Here is a 26209-nt window from a genome sequence, read left to right as displayed (position 1 = left end):
TTTACTTTTATATGTTAATAATTCACTTCTAAACCAAGGGGAGTGGGGGTGGTCATCACTCATCACTCACAACTTCCAATCAAGTTCTGTCATGTCATCAACCATTATTTCTTCACTCACAACCTTTTTTTAGTGGAAATGGTCATCACTAGTGTTGGTTTTTAAATTATAAATTAACAATAAAACACTAAAATTATAAATTTCATTAAAATTAAAACGTACTAGTTCAATTAAACATACTAGAAATATTTTAGACTACAATTAAAAAAAATACATAAAGAAACTCTACTCATCGTCCGAATCAGGAAACTCCAAACCTAAAGAACCTACTAGTTCGATTAAATATCTCAACCGAAAGTGAGTTTCTTCATCACGCAACTCTTGTTGGATATTTTTTGGAACGTGAACTTGTGTAGGAGGATCCGGCAGCCAATCCGGAGATATTTCGCGTCCGTCTTCTTTGATTAGCATATCGTGCAATATGAGACATGCATATACTATGCTATATATTGATTTCTTGTTCATCGCACGAACCGGTCGGCTTAGTATGCCCCATCTACCCTTTAAAACACCAAAAGCCCTCTCAACATCTTTTCTTGCCGATTCTTGCAACTTTTTGAACGCGATTTCTTTAGCCTCGATAGGAAATGAAGGAGCTTTCATAAAAACAGACCATGATGGGTAGATACCATCCACAAGAAGAAAGTCTTGTCTGTAATATCGTCCGTTAACATAGAATGGACAGAAGGGTGCGGTACCATCCATTACGGCTTGGAACAATGGCGACGTGTGCAAAACATTGATGTCGTTGTTTGAACCTGGAACACCAAAATATGAATGCCAAAACCATAAATCATTCGACGTCACCGCTTCAAGTATGATAGTTGGTCTTTTGACGTCACCCCTAATATACGCCCCTCGCAACTCTCTTGTACAATTTTTCCACTCGATATGTGTACAATCGATGCTATCGAGCATCCCTGAAAAATGTCATCTAGCTTCATGTGCGGCGTAAATACGTGAGATGTCGTGTCTCGTCGGTTTACGTAAAAACTCTTTACCATACAATTTAATGACCGCGTTGCAAAAAAATTGCAGACATTCACGTGAAGTTCTGGCCGACATAGCTAGGTATTCATCAAATTGATCGGGAGAGTTACCTGTCGCTAATTGGCGAATGGCGGACGTGCATTTTTGTATTGGCGTGAAACTTGGTTTGCCCCTCGCATCGTAACCTTCTTGAAACCATTCTTCGGTTGCTTCGATGTCTCCAACAATCTTTAAAAATAATTCATTTGGTAAACGAAACCAATCTCTAAACGTTTCGACATTGTAGATCGGATTCTCCATAAAATAATCGTTCATTAACACTTCATTGGCATGTATACGATCACGATCTGCCATCTTCTTCTTTGGGCGGGATGAACTTGATTCAGGTTCGTTATACACCAACACAAAATATTTAAGCGTCTCATTGTCAGAAGACGACTGGCTATCGCTATCGTTGTCCATCGAAAACGTCGAATCCGTAGGAAAATCCATTTGTGAAATATGTAGAATGTGTGATATGTGTTTGTGTTTTGGTGTGGGTGAAATGGTTAAAAATTGTGAAGTATATATAAATTGTTTAAAGGTTTTTTTTATTAAACATTACCGTTCAAAATAACGGTCATAAATTTCAAACGATCACAAACTCAACAAAATCAACGCGTGAACTTTTCCACGCGATTTATTTTTCACGCGTGAAAATGTATGGTGGCGGTGGTGTTTTGGAGGCTATCACGCGTGGTGGGGAGTTTATCACTCACCACCCCGCCTGCCCTACGGGTGAGGGGAGTGGTTACCTATTTGGAATAGGTAAACTCCTCATTCGCCCAATCAAACAGTGGAACGTCAATTTACCTATTTTGTTTACCTAATGCTCAGAAACGTTGGTCTTGGATTAGGTAGAATATTATTTTTATTTTTTATTTTTTTTAAATTATGTGTTCAGATAAAACAAATAAAACATCAAACTTATAAATTAAAAAAAAGCCATTACATTAAAATCTAACTTAAACAAAAAACAAAATAAAACAACGCAATAACTAAAAAACTAAAAATTACAAGGCCAATCATATTTTTTTGCAATCTCGCGTTTTCTTGCGAGTGTGATTTCCAACATCGAAAGGTGAACATTGTCGTGAGGCTGGTTAAACGTCTCCAAGTCCTTGTCGAACACAATTGCTTGCATCGCCTCGCGTTGCTCTTCCGCCAACAACATGTATTTTTCCTCTTGTAACCTTTTTAATATTCATCAACAAGAGTTGAAATGAGGATGGTGAAGAAGTGTGTAAAAAATAGGTTGAATGGTTTGTTTAAATAGGAAAATTAGATTTTTTTAATAAATTTAAACGACTATATAGCTGTTACTCCACATCTCCCAACGGTCAAAAATGTCTTCCCCTCATCTGTAAATCTTCACTGCATACATAACCTCACCGATTGGTAACCTCCGTCGGCGGCGGTGTTACCGATCGGTAAACACGTTTGCCAATGGAGTTTACCTCCCACTCTGCTCACCCTAATAATAATAATAGTTATTGTTTTTAATTTTATTAATATACATTTTCTATCTTTTAAATATTTATATTATTTATAACATCATTTGCCATTCAAATTTTCAATCCAGTCTGGCTGGTTCAACGACTGGACCAACAAAACGTATGATTCAGTATGTGGTACGATTACGAAGACTTTGGTTACAGGTCAGTTGCTTAATGTTGCCCCCACAAACATAGCCCTTCTATGTATCCATGTTTAATTTAGAGTAACTTTAATACACTTGCTTCTACGTAACACATATTGCTGGTACCATTGACACAATTACTATGAATAACCAGCTTGAAACTCCGCCACGAAGCGCGGGTAGTGATACTAGTTAAAGTAAATCGGACCACCTGAGATTTGCACCTGGATCACCAAGAGACTCTACCACTAGGTTGTAGCCTAAGTGTCAATGTGGAATTCTTACCGATTACTTTATCAAACCAAATTAAGATGCACAATTGGCAATCCAGAATTTCCCTTTTACACAATTACACATTCATATTCGCCAATGTCACGTCTTGTTTGAAATCAACTACTTATTAACACCCGCTCATTGCAGCAGTGACGTTGAAGTGTGAAAAAACTTGCATCAAAACGTTGAAAAAAATAGTTGAATCCCCACACGTTATAACGGGGGCATTTATGACATTCGAATATTTACGTCAAAAACAAAACCTTGACATGAACCAATACGTTGCGGATTTATATAATACAACCGAAACCGTAAAAAGTCACTTCAGAACGTTAAAAAAAGTTGTGCTCATTCCTTTCTACACCACCTTACATGGAATATTCTTCCACCTGCTTCCAAAAGGCTTTGTTTCTTTGGTTGCTCTCAATTTTTGGATTTTTAGATGCATGAATGCACGCTTTCACAAGTAGCAACTCATCTGCTACAATCCACTTTTGTCTCATCACAAGTTGCTTCACTGGTGACGCAATTGCCTTGCCCTTTTTTGCGATCAGTTTTGAGTTGCGGGGAATGAGATTCATCAACACTTATGCTTCTTGGTTGTATTGGGGATGTATTAGTGGTCAATAATGCTCGAAACTAGATTATTGAAATTGAGTGAATCCTAGATTTTGAAAACTATAATTATGAGAAGCCACGATTTGAAAATGGTTGATTTGGGTTTCCTTGTATTGGTTGATACGCAAATTTTGGAAACATAATATGGTATGGGTTTGGGTTGTTGGGTTTTTGTCCAGGGTTTGGTTGCTCTAAATAATAATCTCGTAAAGGATTGTTGGTTTGGATTCATAGTTTTAACTAATTGTGTAGATAGAAGTTATGAGAAATGTCGAGCGAATTTTAAGAAGTCGGTGAGGTAAAATATGAGTTGTATTATTGTATTTGTAGTCGGTGAGGTAATTTTAAGTAGTAATGGTTATTATTATTAACGAAGGGGGTGTTTGGCTAAGCTTTTTCACTTCTCCTTCTCAGAAGGACTTCTCCTTTTTCAAGAAGTCACAATTTGTGACTTCTCCTTTTTTCTTTCTTGAAGACAAAAAACCACCTTGAAAAGTCCTTTTCATGCTTGTGTTTGGCTAAGCTTTCTCATCTTCCTAACTTCTCAATATTGTTTTGCTAAGCTTCTTCTTCTCAAAAAAGACTTTTAGCTCCATATAACTCAATAAGTCATTTTGAGAACGAATCCCAAACACCCACGAAGTAATGAAAAAATAGTAGTAATGGTTATTATTATTATTTTGTATTCTTGTTATATTGTATTGTCATCCTCAATCATCTTTGCTGATCAACTGACAATTCATTCGGTCAATTAACCACACAACATATAGCGTAACATGTTAACATGCTAGGTGACCCGATAGATAATGCTTTTTGACTTGTATAGTTGTGTATTGTAATGAATAAATTAAAATGGTTTGTATAAATATTTTTTTTTTCAGAATTAAAATACAAAGTAACCACACAAGAAAGAACCTTGATTTAAGATATGAATTAATAACTAACTAGATGTAAGACCCCGCCGCGTTGCGGCCGGGGCTTACAAATTCAGCCGGCATGGGTTAGTTAATAATTAAGGGGTTGTTTGTTTACCTCTTAATGAGGGTCTGAATGGTTCAGACAGACCTCTTACTGATTCAACACTTAATGACTCATACTGTTTGTTTCATGAGTAAATGTCTGAATGTTTCAGACATTTGCATCTGAATGGTTCAGATATTTGCATTTGAATGATTAGTTATTATACCAAGTCTCAATGGTTAAGACCTCTAATATGAATTGTTCAGGCATTTGTCTCTGAACGGTTAAGCATTATACTGTCTCTTAATAGTTCAGACCTCATGCTGCTTAAGCATTTAATAGTTCAGACCTCTTACTGATTCAGTACTTAACCATTCAAAAGTTACCAAACAGCCCCTAGACATTATACATGAGGTCCATGTTACGGCCGGAGTATTCGGTACCGGTACCCACTTTTTTTGTTTTTCAGTACCGCTACCGAACGGGTACCGTTCTCATCCTTACCTAAGAATGTTACCAATTAATAGTATATAAATAAATACTATAGTACATGGTTTTATCATAAAGCAATGTCCAACTTTATAAGCTAAAAATACAAGTTTTAGTGCCTAACAATATTACAAATTAAGAGTATATAAATTTTGAACAACTTTATTTAGAACAAAAAAAAAAAACCACTAAAGCACATGTACAACTCATATATACACAAACTTGTTGCAAAATAATAGTATATAAATAATTTATAATTAGAGTTTTTTTAGGTGGGGATGAAGTCATCCACAGCCCATATTGTTCAATAAGAAAATAAATGCTTCAAATATGGGAACAACATATAAAGCAGACTGTGCAACAACTAAATCACAACAATGTTTTAAATTAATAGTATATAAATATAATATAATATAATATAATATAATATAATATAATATAATATAATATAATATAATATAATATAATATATAATAGAGTAAATTACAAGTTTTGTCCTTTATGTTTGTATCAAATTGCAGGCGGTGTCCTTTACCTTTAAATTTGACGAGTTTTGTCCTTAGTGTTTCAAAATCCTACAAGTTATGTCCTTTAGCCCTAACTCAGTCAGAAATTTTTGTTAAATATGGTCATGTGCCTTGCACATGAGAGTATTCTTGTCGTTTTACCTCTCAAGGGACTATTCAGTAAATAACTTATAGTAAAGGACTAAATGTGTAAAAATATCAAAGAATAAGATATTAATAAAAAAACTCACACTCTTTCTTCTCTCTCTTCTTTATCTCTGCTATCTATTTTGTTCATACCCATTAATCAAATCCTATCTCTCTTCTTCATACCCATTAATCAAACCCTAATCACCCCGATCTTGCAATCGCTTTCGATATCGGAAACACCCACTACCACCACCAACAACCACCGGAAATCTCTACGCTGTCGTCTCAACCCAATTTCGGCAAGTTCGACTCGTCTGAGCTCTCGCTAGCATCGTTGCTCAGTTAGTAGTTTATTTGAAAATGAATGCAGGGTTTGAGTTCGGGTGGGTTGGGTGGAGGTGGGTTTCGGTCGGGTGGGGACCCTGTGACGGATCGGTTTTTGGATCCGAGATAGATCCTCAACCTCATCCTGATTGCCATAAACATATTCAATTGGATTCTCGTCTATATCAAATTCACAGTCGTCAATAGATGGAGCTACACGAGAACCAAATCTTGATTTATTAGAAGGTAGTCTTTTTTTCGTTTCTAAGATGATGCTTTTATCGGTATCCATTGTATGAGATGCAGCTATGGGTACCGAAATATTGACTTTTATATCAATTTCTTGATCAACACCTTTCTAGCAACTGAAGCACTATGTTTCCTGTAATTACTCCTCGGAGGGCTTCTACTTTGTGTTGTAGTTGGAGATGAATATTTGATTAATGGGTATGAAGAAGAGAGATGGCAGAGATGAAGAAGAGAGGGAGAGAGAGAGAAAAGAGAGAGAGTGTGAGTTTTTTATTAATATTTTTATTCTTTAATATTTTTACACATTTAGTCCCTTACTATAAGTTATTTACTCAATAGTCCTTTGAGAGGTAAAATGATAAGAATACCCATATTTAACAAAAAAATCTGACTGAGTTAGGGCTAAAGGACATAACGTGTATGATTTTGAAACATTAAGGACAAAACTCGTCAAATTTAAAGGTAAAGGACACCGCCTGCAATTTGGTACAAACATAAAGGACAAAACTTGTAATTTACTGTATATAATATATAAAGTACAACCAATAAAACAAATAACACTACAAAAAGAAAACAAAAAACATACTTAAAGCATAAAGTACAATCAACCATGCACAAACATGTTAAAAAATAATAGTATATAAATAGTACAATTTTACGCGAAACAGTTTGAAATAAACGTATACCAAATGTGTTAAGCTATGTAAGGTGATTTTAGTTTTCGGGATAAATATTTTTGTTAAACACTATTTCTATCTAATTTTACTTTTAGCTACTCTAAGACCACCCGTATTGGGGCGTGGTTTTTAAAAAAAATTGAAAAAAAAAAAACGCCCCAAAACGCCCCTCCCCCACTACACTGGGCGTTATAAGGCGTTTTTTTTTTTTTGAAAGGTTTGCATGTTGGCGTTTTAAATAAAACGCTGAAGTGATCAAATGAGCAAGTGCATGTGTAGGGATGGCAATCAAACCCGAACCCGATAGGTAAACCCGAAACCCGGAACATTTGGAATGGGTTTGGGGTTGGTTAATCGGGTTTGGGACGGGTTTGGGAATAGTTTTTATTTTTTTCGCGGGTTTGGGACGGGTTTGGGATTTAGTGATATACCCATTTACCCGACCCAATTACCCGATAAAGTGTACCCGTTTACCCGATTGTATACCTGATATAATTTCTTTTATATTATTAAATATGTATATATATGATACATCCATTTTTTACACATATATCTATTTTATTCCGTATACATTTTAGTTATTTGATATATATTTTTATAATGACAATACAAAATGTAACTAGTTAATAGTTTCCCGATGGGGTTTGAGATGAGTATACACAATGCGTAATCTTTTTAAATTAACGGGTTTACCCGAAACCCGCGGGTATACCCGATACCCGATGGGTATTTACCCGCTAGAAACCCGAGGGTTTTGGAACGGGTTTGGGACAAGCTTATCTAACCGGGTTTGGGTTTGGGATTACCTAAACCCGTCCCAAACCCGACCCATTGGCATCCCTATGCATGTGGCCAATGGGAGTGTTCTTCAGTCTGCCAAGGTTTGACTAGCCAATGGGAGTGTGAGTTTGCTTTTTTTTTTAATGATTGGTAGAGGCATTATTAGGCATTGTGCCCACTACACCAGTTTTGCAATAATGCCCATGCTGACTGGGATGCCACGTGTCCGATAATGCCCCATGGTAGGGGCATTATTTTTCTTAACCACTACACATGGTCTAAGTAAAAGCATACCATATTATGCTACTCTTTGGCGCCACATCATCATCATGCCTGGTCAGAGTAACAATGCGGATCAATTCGGTTTTAAATGGAGCAAGTGGGTTCCTAATAAGTGTAATATTTTTATGTGGCGCGCCTACTTGGATCGGCTCCCGACGAAGACAGCTTTGATTAGAAGGAATATTCATGTGGAAAATGACGTTTGTGTGTGGTGCGAAGAAGCGGAGGAATCAATCGATCATATTATTACAGGTTGTAGTGTTTCTGCAGGCGTTTGGCATGGTATTTCGGTTTGGTGTCGGATCCCAGAGATCTATGTTTTCAGTGTGAAGGATGTTGCGGCTCTGCACGAGTTCTGCGCAGCGGAAGGGCATAAGAAAAGCCTGCTTCAAGGTATTTTCATTATAGCTAGTTGGAGGTTATGGAGGGCCAGGAACGAGAAGTTGTTTTCTGGTAAGAACTCGACTGTGGCAGACATTGTTGCGGATGTCAAGACGTTGGCCTTTTTGTGGTATAAGCATAGATTTAAAGGTGAAATTGTAGAGTGGGAGAGATGGCGTTCGTTTGATGTAATGTAAGTTCATGGATTGGTGGTTTTTCGCCTTGCTGTCCCCTTCTTGGTGATAGCTTGTGCTTTTTGGTTTTGAATGAAGTTTGATTTTCAAAAAAAAATCATCATCATGCCTGAGTACACAGTCCAAAAATTGCAAGCTAACTCTCATACAGCACACAAAAGTAGGACTGAAATTAACTATTCTAATGTTCCCGTTAAAGTAAAAGCTTCCTACTTTTAATCTCCACCTTTGGATCAAGTTCAAATTAAATTAATTCATAGCCGTAATAATTCACAAAAACCTTCTAGAAGGGGAGGTTGGAAACGGTTTTTGATTCCTTCAATTGCTCCCCCACATCGGAACCCAGTAGTTATATCACCCTTTCCTCGTCCCAACACCACCGCTATTCATCACAACGACTCCTCCATCAAAGGAGCCTCACCCCTCTGCGATTACATCTCCTATTTCTATGAACCCTCAATCGCCGACTACGTACTGCTACGACCATCCTCACAACCTCATCGTCCGTTGCTCTCGACACCACCATATCGAAATCGTACGACTCTTTCCCGCCGGTCTAGAAGATGTCTGGAAGTTCCATTTCGACGATTATGTTGATTTTCTGGCGTTAGTTACGGTGGATACGGTTCAGGATCTCAGCGCAAGGGGAGGTAATGCCAGCTATATATGCGAAATTGGGATTCTAGGGTTTATATTTGGTTTATTATCTGTTCTGGTCAATCGTTTTTTTTTCATATTTGGATTCTAGGGTTCTTATTTGGGATTCCGTTAATGCTGATACCGACGCTTGGGAAGAGGTGGAAAGATCTGACGGCATAAATTAGCACGATGACCAGCCCGGGTAACTCACACTTTCAATAGGTTACAGTTGCCTCTAAAGATTACTGTTTTTACAAATCCAATTTCAGTTTTGTTGAGTGGTTAGTGCGATATCAATTAGGGCTATTTTAATCCTAGCTTCTTGACTTTTTTTGGATTACAAGTATATCTATTGTAAACCTGAGCTTGTATATATCACAGTTAGAGTATAAATATTAGATTTTATAGTAATAATTTGTATGTTTTACTTATGGACTATGGTGATTGTAGGTTCTCGTATTACCTTCTTTAATTACAAGCCTCTAATTGGTTGGCTACATTGTGCTGAGATGGTTGCATATAATCTGCAGGTCAGCATTAGTTTCTACTTGTACAGAATAATTTGGCTGTTATTTAGCTGACATCGTTAACCTCTATTTGTTTCTCAAAGTTTATTCACTGAATCTCATTGTCTATTGATTGATTGCAATGCATTTCAGTTCGCGTGATTTGTAATTTCATGAAGGCTTCAAAGAAAAGTGTTAGGGGAGTCGCAACTAAGAAGAAAATTGTATGATTACTAAGAGATTGATTCATATATCTATGATTAGTTATGTGTTCAATTCATGTTTTTAATTTAATGTATATGCTATCCAGGTAAAGATTGTGAACGAACCCAAGGCCGAAGTAATTTAGGATAGATGGAGCATTGCCGAAAAGATTTGGGAAGAAATCTTCAATTTCATCATCAATTGACTCACACTTATCGTTCATCATTGACCATCGTATACAGGTTTGGCCTTCGATATCATCTTTAGACTTAATATGTTGATAGTTTGGTGGGATTTTCATTTTAATTTTTGCACACTGTTGTTCATGGTTAAAGTTAAATGTGTCATTGGTTCTAATTGATAACATCTCTACAAGAAGGAATATCACTAAAAGCTTATGCACGACTGGAAATGTGGGAATCGTGAATGGTTTTTATGGAATTATGTTTTATTACAAAGAGCCAATTTATGATGACAATGAGCTTCGGTCAATCCCACCTACAGATCTAAAAAGTCATTTGTACAGGTTTATCGGGTATTCGGATGTACGTGTTAAACTATTAGTACCTAGGTATGTTATTTTGTGCAAACCACATGGACTAACTATGTAATTAACTCTTTTCTCTTATGTTTACGGTATGAGAAAAGACCGATAAAGATGACGTTTTTAAATCTGGTTTTAAATATTATTAATTTCTCTCCACCGTGGTTCCGCTCTGGGTTTGACGATGGTACTTACTTCCCGAATCAGCCACGTGTTATCAAAATTATTTGATTATATATTTCATCGATTTGGGTGGTGGTGACACTCGGGGTTGTGTTTATAGGTTTTCGTTCGAAGTTGAGAGGGTTTACTCCCTCAGTGACTTGATGAAAGTAAGCTAGCTAGTGTAAGTAATCTCTTTCTTATTTCTCTTCTTAATTTATTTTTCTTATATGATATAGCTGTTTGTTTGTTTATGGTTTACTTTTGGAATGAACTTTTGTTGCTTTTTATCCGATGATTTTTTTTCTTTTGATATGATAACTTTTGTTGTGATTAATGCAGATTGTGTAAGATATCTTTTGTCCCAATAATATATTATATATGTTTTAACCCGATTGCTAAATCTTGAAGAATCATAATAAGGTAGTTAGGTAATTTTCCACTTATCTCAATAGGTGTTTTTCTATATTCTAACCTTCGCCCCTGTGTATACTCCAATCACAGGCACACTCTGTTGTTGGTGCTGAGAGTTACTCTGTTTCACATTTATTACCATAATGGAGTAGCAGCAAAGCATATAGATCATTAAAACGTTATTGTGTAGTGGCATTAATCTAGCCATCTTCATGCTCCTTTGGAAGGGTACATATCAGCCACTCAAAGTGCCTTGATCAAGACTGAAAGGTTTTGTATGGTTAATTTTGTATGGTTAATCATCATATTGAAGTTCATCAAGAAAATGAGATTCTTTTTGCTTTTTTATGCAATTCTTTTCCCTCTTAGATACTTGCTAGAGATTTTGGGCAAGTACAAGAATCAATGCATTCAGTTATATCAACGAACAAAAAAAGAGATACTCGATACTACACTAAATGAATTCTCAGAGGTGAGAAAGTGCATTTTGTTTCTTTTCTTAATGTTCGTGTAAGTTACTGGTTATAATAGTGTTGACAATATGGATGTGGTGACGTAGGGTTATTTTAGTTTTTCTAAGGAAAACCGCCACAAATTTCTACTCATTTGTGCTTGATAGTGTGATCTTAATTGGACTAAAGTTCAGGGTTTTGATGAAGCAGTTTGTTGGTCTTCAGATCCCTAATGGTAAGTCTTCTTTTGTTACACATATGCATTTCAGTTTATATTGTTTGGATGTAAAATGATTAACTATCAGGTGATGAAACTGATGAGCATGACTTTGATGGTCATCTTTTTGCTTTTTGTAGAATTGAAAGAAATCGAAAAGGGCATTATATATCCTGGCGGTTTGAAGTTTTTGGTCCCTTTTTGTGCTTTATTATCATGTAAGTTTTTGGCCTTCGACCTTTGTTGTTATTTTATCTATTAAGGATCGACTTATTGCGATTTGTTTAGGTGTGAGTTCAATAATGGTGTGCTTATGAAAACGATATAATCTATATTATCACATAAATCATTTAAAACGATTGGTGACACATTTATATAACAGAAAGTTATGAAAATGTTATAATTGCTAATTTTTATATTTGGACAACAAAATAGGCTATTAGGAGAGGGAATGCTTTGGCAGAAGATGGCATGGGGGCTTTGAGGTTTGTACTGATTCCCTGCTAGAAAAATCTTCTGTATTTTTGTTTTATTATAGATCATAGTTTTGTTTGTCACACCAAGTGTGAGACCTAAATAACATGATTGGTAGAAAAGATTGATTGATTTGAATATTTGTAACTAAGAAGTAAAGCAGTTGAAGATGTTATGTTTGGAGGTATAATGGATTAATCTAGAAGCTTTCTCATTGTTATCAATTCCTTGGTCATGTTCTGAATTAGGGGCGGCAATTTCTGACGCGAATAAAATACTTATGTCATAATACCATTAGCCTGTCCACCGGACGGGTATAGAACTAGTTTATATAACGTAAAACAAAAAAGTTAAATTTAAAAGAAGGTCTTGCAATCATATATTCTTCTTGTTAACTCGCTATCTCTTTCTCTCCCTACTCTCTCTTAACAACTTATGGCTGCATCCAAGATCTACATGTTTTTTTATGTTAACTGTCATTATAATGACAAAATTCGTTTAATTTAGGAAGATTCAAGAACAATGGCTGTTAGTGTGTTGTTGATACTTCGAGAATGCATGGTTATGTTCACCTTCGTAAGTAACAATAAGCATACCATCAACGTCCATGGCCCTCTCGACGTGTTTTCTTGCGGTACAACCTCTAACACTGCTACACTTGTAATAACCTCTGGATTCATAAAACAACAATGAATATATCAGAAATACTTATTCTTTAATTTTTAATAATTTAAGATCACAACCTTAAATTCTTTTTCACACGAACTCTTTTAATTTTAATATATTTATTCTGTTAATAATGGACAAATTTCAACTTAAAAAAAAAAAAAACAATATCATCATTGTCCAATAATTAAATAATCGATTAAGGGTTGTGAAGATCAAATATAATATTCAAACTTCAAGTTATAAGATCAGAACAATGAAAGCGTTCTCTTATAAACCCCTCAAACTTATAAAACACGAAGAAAGTGATTTGATATTAGCATCAAAGTGAAACAATTAAATTCTACAGTTAGAGTATGATATCACATGTATCAACGTGTTATTTTAAGTTGACTTGTTTTGTAACGGTTGACTATGAAGTTTTATTTATTTGAACACAAAGCTAATAATTTCTCTGTGTGCATTACTTTGTTTGTGTAGTTGAGATCAAGGCACCGCCGCTGGCCATACATTCAAGTCATACGCGTCCAGTCACCCAAAACCCCAAAACCCCCCCCCCCCCCCCTTCCAAAAATAAATAATAATAAAAAAAAAATTCATTAAGATGTCAAATAGATGCCAACAAGAGATCTAAGAGAATTCATAATCATTACACCAAATTTTGTGAGAGGGGTTTTTATATTACAAAAAAATGTTGTGATTGAGAAGAGAGAAAATATTATTGTTCATCTGTATATTTAAGGGGTTAATATATTTTGAAAGTGATTATGAATTGAGAAGAGAAAAAAGTTTATGATAAAGACATAAAAAGTATATTTAATTGTATATAAAGAGAAGATGTATTTGTTTTCAGTGAAATTATAGAATAGATTTCGTCAGGGGCAGCCCTGAGGGTGGGCGGAGAGGACCATCGGCCAGAGCTCGATATTTTGAAGGGCACGTTATTTAAGAAAAAAACTAAATATGTATATGTAAAAAAATATTAATAGGATATACCATACCCATACAAACACTAACATAGGCCCACTTAAAAAAATTATTCTTATGGTTTAGAACTTTAGATTAGTTATTAGCCCATTGGCATTAGGTTTAAGCATTTAATGAGCCCAATACCTAATTCTATTAAGGCCTAAGTACACGTTTTTTCGAGCTCGAACAAGGTACAAGAATTCTCAGGGTCAGTCCTAGATTTAGTGGAAGGGATGTGAATGCTCTAAAAAAGAGAAAAAAAAAACACACACACACAAGATTGTTAGTTTGTTACCTTGGATGTGGCGAACCCTTGATCGGTTTTTGACCGTACTTCCTCCACGAGTAATCGTCCGGTGGTATTTCCGCCATCTTCATGCTTATCGCGGGCACTCTTACGACCCTCTTCATCCTTAATTTCCTACAAAATTCCATTCCGAATTCCAATTCCAATTCAAATTAATGAAAATCCCAAACCATTACCATATCACAAACTTAAAAAAATCAGTGGTACCTTTTCTTTGAACAACATGAAGAAGTTGCACGTCCAGTGTAAAAATCATCCATAGAGTTACATTTCCTTTTGATCGAAAATGATGAAACATTCTCTCCGGTCACCAACGATTTAAAAGAATTCGCCTGAGCACCAACAAAACTAATAGTAGTCATCGGAAAATCCTTCCTATGAAACGACAACGATCCAGATTTCACTACCGAACGATGGAGATTCGTTTGAACAACCTGTGGCATACGCTGCTGTACCGGCACCGGAGAATACACCTTCTCCGGTGGATTAGAAACAGGGCCACGTCGGAACCGAGCGTGACCGGTGCGGTTATGATCGAGTAAGGATATGAATTTTCTAAAGTTGGTGACCGTGACGTTAGCGACGGATGTGCAATCTGTGTGGGAAGAGGATGAAGACGACATCGTATTGGTTTGTTGATGGCAAAGTAATGTGGTGAGATTGTGAAGGCTTTGAAGAGCTTGTTGGACGGAATGTTGTTCCATTTTAGTAAAGAAAACGTTGTTTCTGTGAGGTTTCATAAAAATATAAAATCGACCGCCATAACAAATCAAAACAAGATTCAAACAAGAATGAAGTTGACGCCACCGGTGCAATGTATCCAGATGAATGAGAAAGAGATGGTCGTTTTGGTGGGACCCCACTTTTACACGTGGACAGAATACAAAAACAGACCTCGACTTGTAAGAACATGGGGTATAGTTTGGATAGTCCCATAAGGGAAGGAGGGGTGTTCACTAGTGATAGATTCTATCATCTCCATTGTCCAATAAAATCATGCCATGTCATCAACCAAATTTCTATCACTAGTGATAGAAATGTAGGGGGGGTGGTATCACTAGTGATGAGATTCCAATATACAAGTATTAATGCACAATGTACAAGTCATACCCTATCACTCCTCAAAGTTCAACGCGTTATACCCATAACTCGTTATACTTGACCACGAGTGATAGATTAGACGGGGCGGTGTTCCACGGTATTCAACGAGTGATACAATTGTATCACGGTTCCACCCCGTGTCACCTAAGAGACTACCCGACACGTAGGCGTCACATCACCATGGAAGGAGGACCATCCCCTTGAGTACTACCCAAGGGTGTGGGGAGACTACCCACCTTAATAAAAAAAATCAATATATATTCAAGGGGAGAGAGAGAGAAATTAATGAGGGGGGCCACAATTTTTAGACTTTCTCCAACGTCTCGGAGAGGACGGAGGTGCCGCGACGTGCCCCGGGGGCGGTGTGGGACGACCCACGACGAGAGGGACGAACCGACGACGTGCCCCATACCCGGTGTTCTAAGTGAATGATTTCTATGTAACAACTATATTTAGTGATTAAAGTATTTATTATTCACGACTTTAACCATCTATTGTCTATACATTTTTAATCCATTTTTATCCTGTGCTTTTCTAAATCAAAAAGATGTTGATACTTGAAAGATAAGTTGGATAACTTTCATTTTTCATCTCTATTCGTTGTTTTTTTAGTAAAGTGTCAAAATGGTTCCTGAGGTTTGGTCACTTTTGTCATTTTAATTCAAAATTCAAACCTTTTTGAATATTGGTTCCTATGGTTTCAATTTTATTGTCATTTCCATCCAAAAGCAAAATTTAGCTAGATTTTTCAATTATCCAGTATTTTTTTTTTCTTTTTTAATCTTTTTTCCTCCCTTTTAATGAAGGGTAAAATGATCAGATTTTTTTTAATTTGTTATAATAAAACATTAAAATACCATTTTGCCCTTCATTAAAAGGAAGAAAAAAGACTAAAAAACTGGATGTTAACTGAAAATCTGACCAGATTTTGATTTTGAATTAAAATGGCAACAAAATTGAAACCAAATGGACCCAGATTTAAAAGGTTTGAGTTTTGTACTAAAGTGGCAAAAGTGACCAAACAACATAAGTTCTAGCGAGTGACGTTGTCGTTACGGTATCGTTACAAACCCATCTACTCATCAGCAAACAACATCATTACAGGTATTTTGCCATAATGGAAAAGGTATCGGTGTTCACTTGTATAATTTTCGATAAGCAAAACCTATATTGATCAAACTCCAGTCGAGTTGTTTGGGGAGAAAAGGACCACACTACCGCTGTAAATCACGTGGAGAAAAAAAAACTAGTTTAAATCAAATATAAACATCACTTGATTTAAATAAAAATAATAAATACATATAGAGTGCATGCATCACCGACGTATTGTCGCCATATGTGCGTAATGTGGAAAAAAAATAGAGCTAACATGGAAATGAGACTTTATCTTGTTGGGCTAAATATATCATATTATCTGTTATTATGGCAAATTGGATTTAAATAATCTCAACTTTTTCAATTTGGCCGATAATAATTCCAACTCAGTTATTTGCCGATTATAATCCGAACTAGTCTACTTTTGGCCGATAATAGTCTGTCGTTAAAATAGCTTAACGGAGTTAAGTTTTTTTTTTTCTGAATTACAAACCGATGTTTTTACCTCGAAATACTGCCCTAAATGACGAAAACGGTGCTTTAATTCGGGTGTTTAAACTTCCAACTAACAAAAATCAAGCCGTTTGGAGCACCGTTTCGAGATAAGTTTTACATAATTCGGAAAAAAAAAAACTCAACTCCGTTAAGTTATTTTTAACGTAGACTATTCTCGGTCAAAAGTGAACCAGTTCAGATTATTATTGGCAAATAACTAAGTTGAGATTATTATCGGTCAGGTTAAGAAAGTTGAGATTATTTAAATCCAATTCGCCTATTATCATTCTTATTGAAAGAGACTTGATGCAAACTATGAAATATGAATAGCAATATCCGTGAGACTGTACTGTATAATTTTAAAGTTGACGAGTAACTGAAATAGTCCAATGGGACATAACTGGACCGAGTTTCTTTGTTTCATGAAGCCCATCGTATATGACTATTTGAGCCCATCAACAACCAGTGTAAAATTGAACATCGGGTTCTTCGGTTTCTAATCATTTGAGGTGTCTAACTCTAATCTTATATAACTTTTTTTTTTCAAATTTGCATATTTAATGTTAAAAAAGTTATTATATCTCTTCTCAAATATATAGTTACATGTAAATATTTAGAACAACTACATATTATTAAAACTTACTTGTATCGAGCTAACAATTTAAGTTATTATTTTATAGTTGCGTATTCTATTTTATGGGGATAGTTGTGGAACCTAATTACTGGTTTGGCTTGTCTGTCATACCCCTCGATACGAAAACAATTTTCTTTTTCGCCCGATGTCTTTTTAAATTACAACAATAACAGTATACACATACTTTAATACCGTTTTACTTTTCATGTTATTTTATTTTGGGTGTTGTATTTTTACTTGATATGAATATAGAAGATTAATTAAAAGTAAATTCAACATGTTGTGTCTCATTATCCTTTATATTACACTAGATTATTACCCCGTGTATTACACGGGTTGAAAAAAAATGTTATTTTACATACTAAATAATAAAACAATATATCTTTAAAAACCTTATTTATTACACGAGTTGAATAAATGTAATTTTATCTATTAAATAATAAAAAATATTATATTTTTAAGAACCTCGTGTATTGTAATTTATATATCAAATAATAAAAAAGTTAAATCTTTAAAAACTCTATATATTACACGAGTTGAATAAATGTAATTTTAGATTAATAGTATATTAAATAAATATAATTTTGGATTAATGGTGTATTAAATAAATATAATTTTAGATAAAGTCTTATATATAAATTTTAAGTAATCAATATATTTGATAAATAATAAAAATACTAATAATAGTAAAAAATCTAATTTATATACCAAATAATAAATATAAAAAAAAGGCGAAAAACCCCAAAAATAGGTACCTCCAATGAATGACACGTGTCACATATTGGTTTCTTTAATTATATAGTATAGGTATAGATATAGAGGTAGAGGATCCTGTAAAAAGTGCTCAAAGTGTGAGAAGCGTATTATAACACTATATATAATATTATATAACACCATATAAACACCGTATAACAATATGTAACATCATATAATAACATATAACACTATGTAACACTATATAACATTATATAACAAATATAAAACTATAGTTTGTCTGATAGCATGTCTATGATAGATGTCTAGTGTTATATTTGTTATATAATGATATATAGTGTTACATAGTGTTATATGGTATTATATGATGTTACATATTGTTATACGGTGTTTATATGGTGTTATATAGTATTATATATAGTGTTATAATACACTTCTCACACTTTAGGCCCTTTTTACACTATCCTTACCCTAGATATAGATGTTCACATCATCGGTTGTTTCAATCGATAACATAATTTGTTTTCATATCATGGATCCATAACCAACGCTACAAATGTGACAAACAACACTACAAAAAGGGAGGTGGATATGAAATACCGAGTATAAAGTTAACCGAATAGACTATAAAGAGATTGAACTAAAGTAGAGTATATGGTCTAAATATAGAGTAAATTGAAATAACAAAGTAAAGTGTGTATGGTCTAAATATGGAAGAGTGAAATAAGTCGTTTTATACTTAAGATTTAGAGTAAATTGTCATTTTAGTCCCTGAGTTTTTGTTCAAATTGCCATTTTAGTCCAAATAGTTTTTTTTCTCCTCTGGGTCCCTGACTTTTCCTTTTTCTTGCCATTTTGATCACATTGCCTAACTTAGTCTAAAAACCAGGTTATAATCAGGGGTATTTTTGGCATTAAATTATTACGAGGTTTATAAATTATGTTGTAAACTACCCCAGGTTATCACTACACAACAGTTATGCCAAAAATACCCCTTCTTATAACCATATTTTTAGACTGAGTTAGACAATATGATCAAAAATGACAAGAAAATAGAAAAGTCAGGGACCCAGAGGAGAAAAAAAAAACTATTTGTACTAAAATGGTAATTTGGACCAAACCTCAGAGACTAAAATGGCAATTTATTCTAAGATTTATGAATATATAAAACTCACTGAAATTAAACTAATAATATTTATCCATAAAATATTAAATTAATAATATTTAGTAGAAGGATTATTTATAATATAATATATTAAACTAAATTGATTCTGAATATATTTTTTGGACTTATTTTTTAAATGGCTAAAGTCACCGTATCTTCCTTTTATAACTTGATTATAGAATACACTTTACTATCAATTCTTTTTGGAATTAATAGATTTTGTTACTGGAATTAAAATTTCACTTCTCATTAAGTTGAAAGAATCGGTAATAATTATTTTGCAATTAGCTATTTAATAATAATAATAATAATAATAATAATAGGAGGGTTATCTATAATATAATATATTAAACTGAATAATATTTAGTAGGATGATTATCTATAATTAATTAGAAAAAATTAAACTAAAATAATAATTATCTGTAAGAGATGGCCTAATAGAATGACAAGTGTCCCTAAAGTGGTTTCTTTTATTATATAGTATATAGATTAACCAGGTATCTAAATCTTATTACTAGGTCTATCTTTTAGATTAATATATAAAACTTTGTATCTTTTTTCAATCAATATATGACTATATGTGAATAATCAAAAGATGACAATTTGTTGCATGTTAGGAAATTATGTAAATATTTAGAACGACTTTAAACTATTATTAACATCGAAACTGAAATTGCATTAAGGTAGCAATTTAAAACCTGCGCAATTATATTAAAAATGCTTAGGGTTGTTTGGTTCTTAGAATTTTAAGGAACTAATATGTTGAAAGAAATTGAAATTTGATTGAATCGGAATTGCGAAGTTTGTATTATGTTTGGTTGGTAACTTATAAATGGAATAAAAATGTAAAAATTAAAAAGAGAATACTGCCCGTTTAATATTTCTCTACCCCACCCCTGTTCCATCTTCATTGCTCCATCATCTTCATCGCAGTTTAAAAGGTTTCTAGATATGAAGATTATTCAATTTCTAGGTTTGAACACATGTAATCAATAAGGTTTAGGGTTTGTATGATTTTTGTGACTAGGACTTCGATTTATGTTTCTAGATTTGGTTTCATCGATTGAAGTTTCTCAATGGGCCTTCGAGTTAAATTTGGATTTGGACTTCAATTTAGGTTTCATATACCAGGTTTCATATACCCTTTGTGGACGATTTTGTTTTCATTTTCTTCATTGTTCTTCATGTTTAGGGATACGGTTTTGTTTGAAGCATCATAACGTCTTCATCGTTCTTCATGCTATTTAATTTGGATATCTCGAGCCTAGATTTCCGTTTGATCTATTTCAGGTATGTTTTTTTAGGTCACCATATATTCTAAAAGATTTTATCTACGTCATCACGTATTTTTTTTATCTACGTTTCGTTGTGTGAAACCTAGCTGAACTCACGATGTATATTTTTTTATCTACGTTTTGGTGTGTAAAAATTATATATTTAAAAAGACTTTATCTATGTCACGACGATTTCAACATACGTGTTTCGTTGTGCAAAACCAAGCTGAACTCACTATGTATTTCTTATTTAGGTATTGTCGTGTGAAAAGTTACATATTCTAAAAGATTTTATATACGGTATGACATATTTTTATCTACGATTCGTAGTGTGAAACCGAGCTGAACTCACGTCTTATTTTTCTATCGTCGTTTCGTTATGTGAAAAGTTACATATAATAAAAGCTTTTTTCAATGTCATGACACATTATTTATCTGCGTTTAAGTATGTGAAATCGAGCCAAACTCACGACGCATTTTTTATCTACATTTCGTTGTGTGGAGAAATATATTCTAAAAGATTTTATCTACGTGATAACCTATTTTTTTATCCCTGCTTCGTTATAAAAAAAAACAAGCCGAACTCACGACGTATTTTTTTATCTACATTTCATTGTGTAAAATCGAGCCGAACTTATCATTTCAAAAGTTATTTAGTTAAATAATTAAGAAAATTGTAGCTAAATAATAAAACAAACAAAACATTGTGTTTTAAATGGTAAGAGTTAATTACGCAATAAATCTATATGATTTCTCAAAATTAACAACGTTTGGTAAAAATATATGAAATAACGAAATTAACCTCAGTTCTTAGTTAGCTATTACTTTTATAAAAGCATATAATTAATTCTTAAGAAGGTGACTTTAATTTGCACAATAAATTTACATAACTCATTGACGAAACACGAAGCTAATTTTAGGGTTGATTAGTTTGGTTTATGTTTCTACCATAAGGGTTAATCTTCTTATAATTTTTTGAGCTCCTTATGATCCGATAATCCTGCAAAACAGAACACCGGTAGCTCGTTAAAAGGGGAATATGGGGGTTTCCCTCTTAACCAGACTCCGGCCTGAGAATAAGTAACTGTTTTGAGGAGATAATAGTGTGTTAAGAGTGAGAGTAGAGAGAATAGAATGAATCAACCTGTGCATGGAGGTCCCTATTTATAACCGGAGAGGTGTAAGAGGAGTTGGGCTGATGGGCCTTGGGCCGAAAGGCGACAACTTAGAGGATATGCTCCTTGTCTCACTCGTGTCGACCGTTAGTGTCTTCTAGATGATATTCGGTGCTGGCGCACCGTGATTGGAGCCACGTGTCCTGTTGTCGGCCTTGTTGTCCCTCTGCGATCAGCAGGTGAGTGGAGATCGTGGGGCAGTTGTCGTCGCCCCTTGATTGGTGCCACGTAGGCGTCCTTGTGTACTCCCTGTCTCCTGCACGTCAGACGATCGTGGAGCACGATTGAGCATAGCCTGGAGGACGCTGATTGGCTCTTTTGTTCTGCCACTTGCACCTTCTGAATTGGCCTTGCGCCTCAGCCCTGCGCGACCCTTGATGAGCACGTAAGTAGCCCGCGTAGGATTATGGGTGTTGAAGGCTCTTCTTTAGAATGCTAAGTGTTGAAGTCGGTGTTCTTTCTTGTTCGGACCTCGCGCGAGGTCAGTATTTGGTGAAGTAGCCCGCGCAAGTCTGAGATTGAACGTCTTGTTAAATCAGGAGTATAGTCCCCGCGCGCGAACTATCAGAAGGTCTGCGCGGCTTTTTGGGACCATACCCCTTCAAGTCCCCCCAGTCCAGTGCTGCACCATGCACGAAGTAAGTGGTTGGAGCTCTGGACTTAGAAAAAAGAAAAGTGCTAGTTATGGAAAATGCTTGATTGATCCTGGTGAGCGCGCGCGTGTAATTGCTTGTCAGTTACTACGGCGCGGTTACCGGATTTAGCTGATGATGATTCTCTGTTTTTAGGTGTAGGTGCGCAGGCTTGACTAATCATCAGAGTTGCGCGGCCTGAGTGACTTTTGCATGGAGTTTGTAGTAATTTTGGGCGGGAAAACCTCGAATTTTGAATTCTGACGGGTTGGTGCAAATGTCGTTGATGGCGACGTTTGAGTTGACTGCTGACACGGCCGTCATCAAGTTGTCTCTGCCGGTTCGGCTTTTCGTCAGGCGAGTGAGGCCCACGCGCGCGTGGTAACCGTCACTCCGAGAATCCCGCCTTACGTGGCGTCCTCTAATTGGCCACGTGCGTGGTGAATTCGGCACGTTTACCCATCGCATTAAATGCGATGGGTATATATATCCGATGAGGGGTGAGAAGATCATTATCCGTTCTTCTGTTTCTATCCTTGCTCTCTATTTCTTCTTTAGATCTCCAAGTCTTCAAACTTTCAGTACCAGATCTTCAAGATCTTTAGCAAATCTTCAAGATCTTTAGCAGATCTTCAAGTTTTCCAGAATATTCGAACTCGCTGATTGAGTATCCATGTCTGAAGAACATCCTCAAGAAGAAAACCCTGGTGAAGAAGGTCCACTTTGCGTCTTGAAATGGGACCTAGGTTTATTCGAACCGATCACAAGGGGCTTCTGGTTTTCACCGAAGTGGGATGCCCGATACCCCGGCCAGAACTAGACGGTCGCCGATGCACCGCCGGGGTATATTACCCTCTTTGAGGACTTCTTCTTACAGGGCAACTTCCGGTAGCCGGCGACGGACTTCATGGCCCATATACTTCAGTATTATGGGTTTCATATTTCACAGATGAGCCCACCCGGCATGGTTAGGGTGAGGCATTTTGAGTTTTTATGCCGGGCCCACGATATAGAGCCCATAGTGGAGAAATTCCGGGTGTTCTATCAGCTCATCAGGAACATGGGGTTTTATTCCTTCGGTAATCGGGGAGCTGCGAAGAAGATCTTGTTGAATCCACCCAAGAGTTTCCATGACTGGAAACAGAAGTTCTTCTTCATTCGCGAAGAGGTGATGCCGATTGCAATGACCTTCCGTTCGCCGGATATAATCGAGAAGGAAGAACTTGCTATTCCGAAGAAGGAGGGTTGGTATTTGAAGCTCAATCCTACACCTAATCGGGTTTTCGGTGAAAACGTTCTGGTAGCGGCGCGAATGAGTGATCAGTGGCCGGCGGAGAGCAAGGAAGTTCTGGTTTTGAAGTTTGAAGATAGGGGTTAGTTACTTATTCGAATACTTCTCTTTTTTTGTGATTTTCTTGCGCTTAACTTGACGACTTCGATTGTAGAAACGTATCTTTGGCAGGCTGCTTTCCCCACCTTTGGTGGGTCCATGGGGCTGCGCCCGTTGGAAGCAGGGGATCAGTATTGGTATGAAGATATTAAAGGTCACTTCATGTATCCCGTTACTGGAGCTTTTGCCAATCCACCAACTTCAACCGAAGGTGCGCATATACCTAACCCCCGGCCTTTGCGCGCTATGACTTCTGCTGGGAAAGAGATTGTCTATCTTTACAACGAGGAGTCTGTGGGGTTTTCAAATGGGGAGCTAAGTTCCTGTTCTAACATCTTTGCAGGTGTGTTGCGCGAGCTCGGGATTGACCCAGAGGAGAAGAAGAAGAAGTCAAAGAAGAAGAAAATTATTAACATTGATGCCGATGTGACCAGGAAAAAGGGTGGAAGTAGCCACGCGGCTACCGTTGGTGCTAATAAAGGTACTCTACGCTTTCGTCAGAGTAACTTGGAGGATTACGTTATTACGAGTGACTCATTTGAAGGTTTGTCGCGTATAGGCGAGAAGAAGACCGGGGCCGCTGGTTCAAAGAGCTCAGGTAGCGCGGGTTCTCGGAACCCCAGATGCTGGGGCCACTTCGTCTTCCATCGCGCTTGATGAAGAGGAGGAGGAAGAAGATGAGGAACCTGCTGAGAAGTTGGTCAGCAGGAAGAGAAGTAGGGAAGAGACCACAGCTGGTGCGTCTGTTGCGCAGAAGGCTGGTGGAGTCCCTTTAATCGGAAAACAGAGCAATCTGTGCTCTCTTTATAAATTTTCTCCCGGTTAGTTTCTTGACTACCTTGTTTCCTTTGTTGTTACTTCTTTTTAACATTTGGTTTCTGTAGAGGCTAAAAAGAAGACCCCCGAAAAGAAGGGTGTTGTATTTAAAGATCCTCAAGAGCCGACACTGAAGAAGACCAAAGTCATAATCAAGCCTCTCAAGACTGCTGGGGTAGAGTCTGAGAAGGAGAAAAAGAAGGCCGTTGGGAAGCCTGTTGACAAAGCTGTTGAGAAGGAGAAGGAGGCAGAGGAAAACAAGGCTTTTAAAAAGCCTGTTGGTGGTGATCCAAAGGAGACCGGGGCCGCTGCTACAACTGCACATGAAAAAGCGCAGGGTCCGGAGGTCGTCCATGTCACGGGGCTTGACCAGCCCTCTCATGAGAAAAGGAAAGAGCCCGAGCATGAGAAGCCGACTAAGCCTGCGCAGGCTGATACCGTTCGGACTGTTCAAGTAACTTCTACTACTAGGGGATCAGGCTCTGCTATTCACAAGGAAAAAACCGCTGCTGCAGGTGGCGCGAGCTCTGGTGGCGCTAGGGGGTCTATACCGCAGTCTCCCATCGGCTCCACTTACACTGTTGGGGATATTTATTATAAAACTTACACAGAGGAGGCTCCAGGCGATGCTCCCCACCGAGCTCCTTGGGTTTGAAGCAAAAGGACACTTTCTTGGAGTTCGCACCATGCCGCGACTGGTTCCTGAATTCCTTCCCCCTCGGTGAGGTCAACCGTCAAAGGGCGCGGACTCACGATGCGCTGTATCATGCTCATGTTGTTGGGAAGCCAACACTCGTGTCGCCAACCACCAAATCGTGCGTGAGTGGCGCACGATGGTTAGAGAGCGGGCCGAGTGGGAAAAATACCGCGAACGCTTGTTGAAGCAGGTTAAGGAGTATGAGAAGGCGAAGGCTGCGTTTGCCGAAGAGAAGGCAAAGTTTGATGTTGATAAGAAATCAGAAGAGTGGGGCCGTGAAGGCCTTAGGGGTAAGCTTCGAGCTGCTGAGGATCTTTTGGCGAAGGAGCGCGCTGAGTGAAAGAAAATTTGTGAGAAAGACAATCAACGTATGTATGCCGTGCGTTCTCGAATCACCAATCTCGAGGCTCAAGTTACTGAATTGAAAGGGAAGGTTGAGGATGGGCAAGCTGATAAGGAACGCGTTGAGGTTATATCATTGTTAACCCCTCTTCCCTTTATGCTTTTCGCTTGTGAAATTAACTAAGTTCGTTTTTCCCTCTGCAGGCTGAGTTGAAAGCGCAGGCCTCCAGTAAGGACAAAGACCTTGCAGCTAAGGACGTTGAGATTGCAGAGTTGAAACGTCGTTTGCAAGAGCAAACCGACAAAAGTGAGTCCTTGGAAATTGACCTTGAAGCTGAGAGAGGGAAAGCTGCTTCTGCTGAGGAGGCCAAGCAAAAAGCTGAGGAGGCGCGAAATATGAGTACATCCGCCATTAACATAGCGTAGAACAATTACTCCGAGGCTCAAGGCATCATTGACACGCTAGTTGCCGAGGGTGAGTGGATGCGTGGTAGAGGAGTAGTTCTGGTATGGT

At 36.7% G+C, this 26209-nt stretch overlaps 1 protein-coding gene, 1 long non-coding RNA gene and 1 pseudogene across 4 annotated transcripts; 2 read left to right on the top strand and 1 right to left on the bottom strand.

Annotated features, from left to right (window-relative positions):
- The first annotated feature begins 8083 nt into the window (after window positions 1-8083).
- Window positions 8084-8614, top strand: LOC110876674. Its single transcript, XM_022124839.1, has one exon. The coding sequence runs from the start codon at window positions 8084-8086 to the stop codon at window positions 8612-8614; it is 531 nt and encodes a 176-aa protein (XP_021980531.1).
- Window positions 8615-8914: 300 nt separating this feature from the next.
- On the top strand, window positions 8915-12949 carry LOC110879389. Of its 3 annotated transcripts, XR_002558640.2 has the most exons (13): window positions 8916-9261; window positions 9360-9452; window positions 9701-9780; window positions 9910-9980; window positions 10067-10202; window positions 10788-10850; window positions 11009-11089; window positions 11171-11350; window positions 11450-11552; window positions 11640-11767; window positions 11890-11967; window positions 12185-12234; window positions 12731-12949. It is a non-coding gene; the product is annotated as an uncharacterized LOC110879389 (long non-coding RNA). The 3 variants fall into 3 exon arrangements; XR_002558643.2 differs by lacking the exon at window positions 12731-12949 and having other exon boundaries at window positions 8915-9261; window positions 11651-11767; window positions 12185-12410; XR_002558639.1 differs by lacking the exon at window positions 12731-12949 and having other exon boundaries at window positions 12185-12410.
- Window positions 12556-15042, bottom strand: LOC110879388 (annotated as a pseudogene).
- Window positions 15043-26209: the final 11167 nt, after the last annotated feature.

This window comes from Helianthus annuus, chromosome 9, assembly GCF_002127325.2.
Source record: "Helianthus annuus cultivar XRQ/B chromosome 9, HanXRQr2.0-SUNRISE, whole genome shotgun sequence".
Lineage (NCBI taxonomy): Eukaryota > Viridiplantae > Streptophyta > Magnoliopsida > Asterales > Asteraceae > Helianthus > Helianthus annuus.
Note: the sequence above shows the minus strand (reverse complement) of the source record. Positions and strands in the feature narration are given on the sequence as shown.

Coding starts and splice junctions, on each gene's coding strand:
- LOC110876674 (XM_022124839.1), top strand. CDS start 8,084: ATGCCTGGTCAGAGTAACAATGCGGATCAATTCGGTTTTAAATGGAGC.